At 57.9% G+C, this 2,720-nt stretch overlaps 1 protein-coding gene across 1 annotated transcript in view; it reads right to left on the bottom strand.

Annotated features, from left to right (window-relative positions):
* VOLCADRAFT_100854 (uncharacterized protein) overlaps positions 1-2,720 on the bottom strand; it is a gene marked incomplete at both ends in the record, with an annotated part of 7,393 nt that overhangs the window by 3,708 nt on the left and 965 nt on the right. The window contains 4 exons of the mRNA XM_002959356.1: positions 6-339; positions 689-852; positions 1,280-1,544; positions 1,806-1,911. Of these exons, the coding sequence (XP_002959402.1) occupies positions 6-339; positions 689-852; positions 1,280-1,544; positions 1,806-1,911 (869 nt within the window). The remainder of the gene's footprint in view (positions 1-5; positions 340-688; positions 853-1,279; positions 1,545-1,805; positions 1,912-2,720) is intronic.

Raw genomic sequence — 2,720 nt, 5'->3', positions numbered from 1 at the left:
CCCACCTTTCTCATCATCAGCAGACCGCGCCGGTTGTTTCCTGTGCAGAACTGGTGCTGTGTCTGTGGGTGCCTGGGTGACCACTGGGTGTCTCGTCGTGCCCTTCTGAACCGCTAGCCGTTTTCCTGGTTGAGTGTCGCTGAGCTGGCCTGCTGCAAAGTCCGGTACAGCCTTGGAAGACTTCTGATCCCCAAATTGCTGGGCGTTGCTCTCCAGCGCGCGTTGCACGTCTGCTAGTACGACTGGGTCTAGCTCTGTTTCTGAACCGATCAGGCTAAGAAAGGCGTCCACGTCGGCGTCGGTCATGGTGTGGTTGAGGTTGTGCGATCCCTTATGCGACTGCGGAGCGAGGCGAAGAGAGGCAAAGGGCGAGAACCAGAGTAACTACAGATATCGCCTGACCGCGCGAAAACAAGTTCCGAATAACCGAGAGAGAAACCGAAGCGTGAGAACTGATAGGTCACAGCTATGGAAAGTCCTTCTCCACCGGCCGGCGAGCCGCCTCGCCACAAGAACGAAAAAATAGTGCAGAACAGCACCAACGCCACAAACCGGAAAAGAGCCAGAGCCTTTCATAGAAAGAGCGGCTAATTAACCTGCCCAACCGCCTGTTAACACCAGCGAGAAAAAGGCCTCCGTCCCGAAAACGAACATGGGGGAACTCTCTTGATAGATGGCCTACGCCGACCTTGAAAGCGACTGCAAAAAACTCATAGACGTGAAGGACGGGCCACGAAAGACAAGCGCGAGCGCGCTCCATAATTCTCCAAAGAAGACCAAGGCCTTGTCCACGACCAAAGGCAGCTTGACAACCAAAGTCATGACGCGCACACAGGCGCACAGCGATGGGGCCTAGGCGCACGCGGGCGCACAGCAGGTGAGGCCGAAGCACACGCGGGCGCACAGTGATGGGCCAAGGCGCACGCGGGCGCACTAGACGAGGCCAACACGCACGCGGGCGCACTAGACGGGGCCAACGCGCACGCGGGCGCACAACCAAATGGCCAAGGCGCACGCGGGCGCACTAGATGAGGTCAACGCGCACGCGGGCGCACAACCAGACAGCCAAAGCGAATGAAGGTGCAGCTCGCAGAAAGGCGAAAACCAAAGGCGCGCAGGCCTGTGTACAACGCTCAACGCCGCCGCTTTTCATCTCTCGCATTACGGCCGGCATCATCTTCGCGCCTCCTGTAGTCATACCCAGAGCCGCTGTGCGCTCCACCCCCTCGTGAGCCGCCTGCTCCATCACCGCCAGTGCCGTGACCGCCTGCTCCCCCACCTGAGCGGCTGGCAGCGCGCTTTAGCGCTTGGTCCTTGACGCCGTCTACCAATTTTCGGGGTTTTGTCTTGTCCCGGAACTTGTCCTCATTACACAAAATGCTGAAGCAGATGTCGGCGGCAGCGAGGCCAATGCGCGGCTCGGCCGCCAAGGTGTTAGTGACCGCCATGCCGACCTCCGCACGGCGAATCAAAGGCTTGAGAACCTTAGTGGCGCCCTTGACATTCGGCGGATCCTCTGCCAGCAATGCTAAAGCCAGTTTGCCCTGCGTGGCAAAACCATGGAAAATTTGCTTGCCGAAGCCCGACGGGTCAGTGGGCTGTTGGGCCTCGATTCGGTCCACCAGGCGCCGCAATCTCTCTGGAGCTTCGTCGTCGCTGCTTGATGATGAACTCGAGCTGGAGCTTTCTTCCTTCTTCTTCCTTTTCTCTTTGCTCCTTTAAGCCTTGTCGGGTGCGACCGATGCCGCCGCGGCCTGGGCTGGCGACAGCACAGTGGCTGCCGGATTTTGACCCGCTGTTATTACCTTGGCCATGGAGGCCAAAAGCTGGCTCTGCTCTGCCATCTGTTGCTGCAATGGAGTTATGTTCTGCTGGATGGCGGTGGTAACCACCGCCGCTCCAGTGGCGGGGCTGCCGGCCGGTGGAGAAGTTCGGTTGGGGAGTGGTGGGAAAGTGATGCCACCAGCCTCGCTGGTGGGGGGACCCGCAAAGCCGGTGGTGGCGTTGATCACTAAATTGGCGCCATCTTGGGCGGCCGTACCTTGCCTTTGCTGCACTTGCTCGTTGTTCAACGCTGACATTAGAAAACGAAAGACTACAGGAACTTGAAACAGATGGTGATGACTAGGTGGGGCTTCAATGGCGAGCACGATGCTCTATCCGAGATTGAACAGCAAAAAGAGAAAGCTGTCAGCTACAAGCTGAAGCTCTACTGAGTGAAAGGCAGAATGCCTGAAACGAAAGAGCTGAAGCAATTAGTACTCGCCATTCCAATACGGTTGTACGACAGTCGCACAGAACCAGACTTAGAGACTCCGATCGCTTCGCTCCGTCGTATCTAAGTCAACAAATGCGGTGGGAGCTATGCTTGTCAGAGCACGGGAGGCAGGATGCTGGGGCTCATAACCTTTTGAAGAGACGGTGTCTCCCTGGAACCTAGCAGACATGGTGAAGAGTCATTGGCTGTTACATGTAGTCGGGAGGTCCACGACCTGCCACCGACAGCCCCTTGCTTGGGCGTAAATGTATGAGCCTGAGGTGCCGTTACCGGCACACAGCAGGGGCTCGGCCGCCAAGTCCGCTCAGCAGACACAATCGCAGCTTGCCAGCCTTCAGCCTGTTGGCTTTGCGGTCTGGTGCTGCAGCCCGAACACACACGGAAGACAGTGCCGTACAGCATGAAGGCAGTGCCCATACGATGCTTGTTGGCTACAGGCGAG

The sequence above is a fragment of the Volvox carteri genome (assembly GCF_000143455.1).
Source record: "Volvox carteri f. nagariensis unplaced genomic scaffold VOLCAscaffold_176, whole genome shotgun sequence".
Taxonomy (NCBI): domain Eukaryota; kingdom Viridiplantae; phylum Chlorophyta; class Chlorophyceae; order Chlamydomonadales; family Volvocaceae; genus Volvox; species Volvox carteri.
The sequence above is the reverse complement of the archived record's forward strand: the minus strand, read 5'-3'. Positions and strand labels throughout refer to the sequence as shown.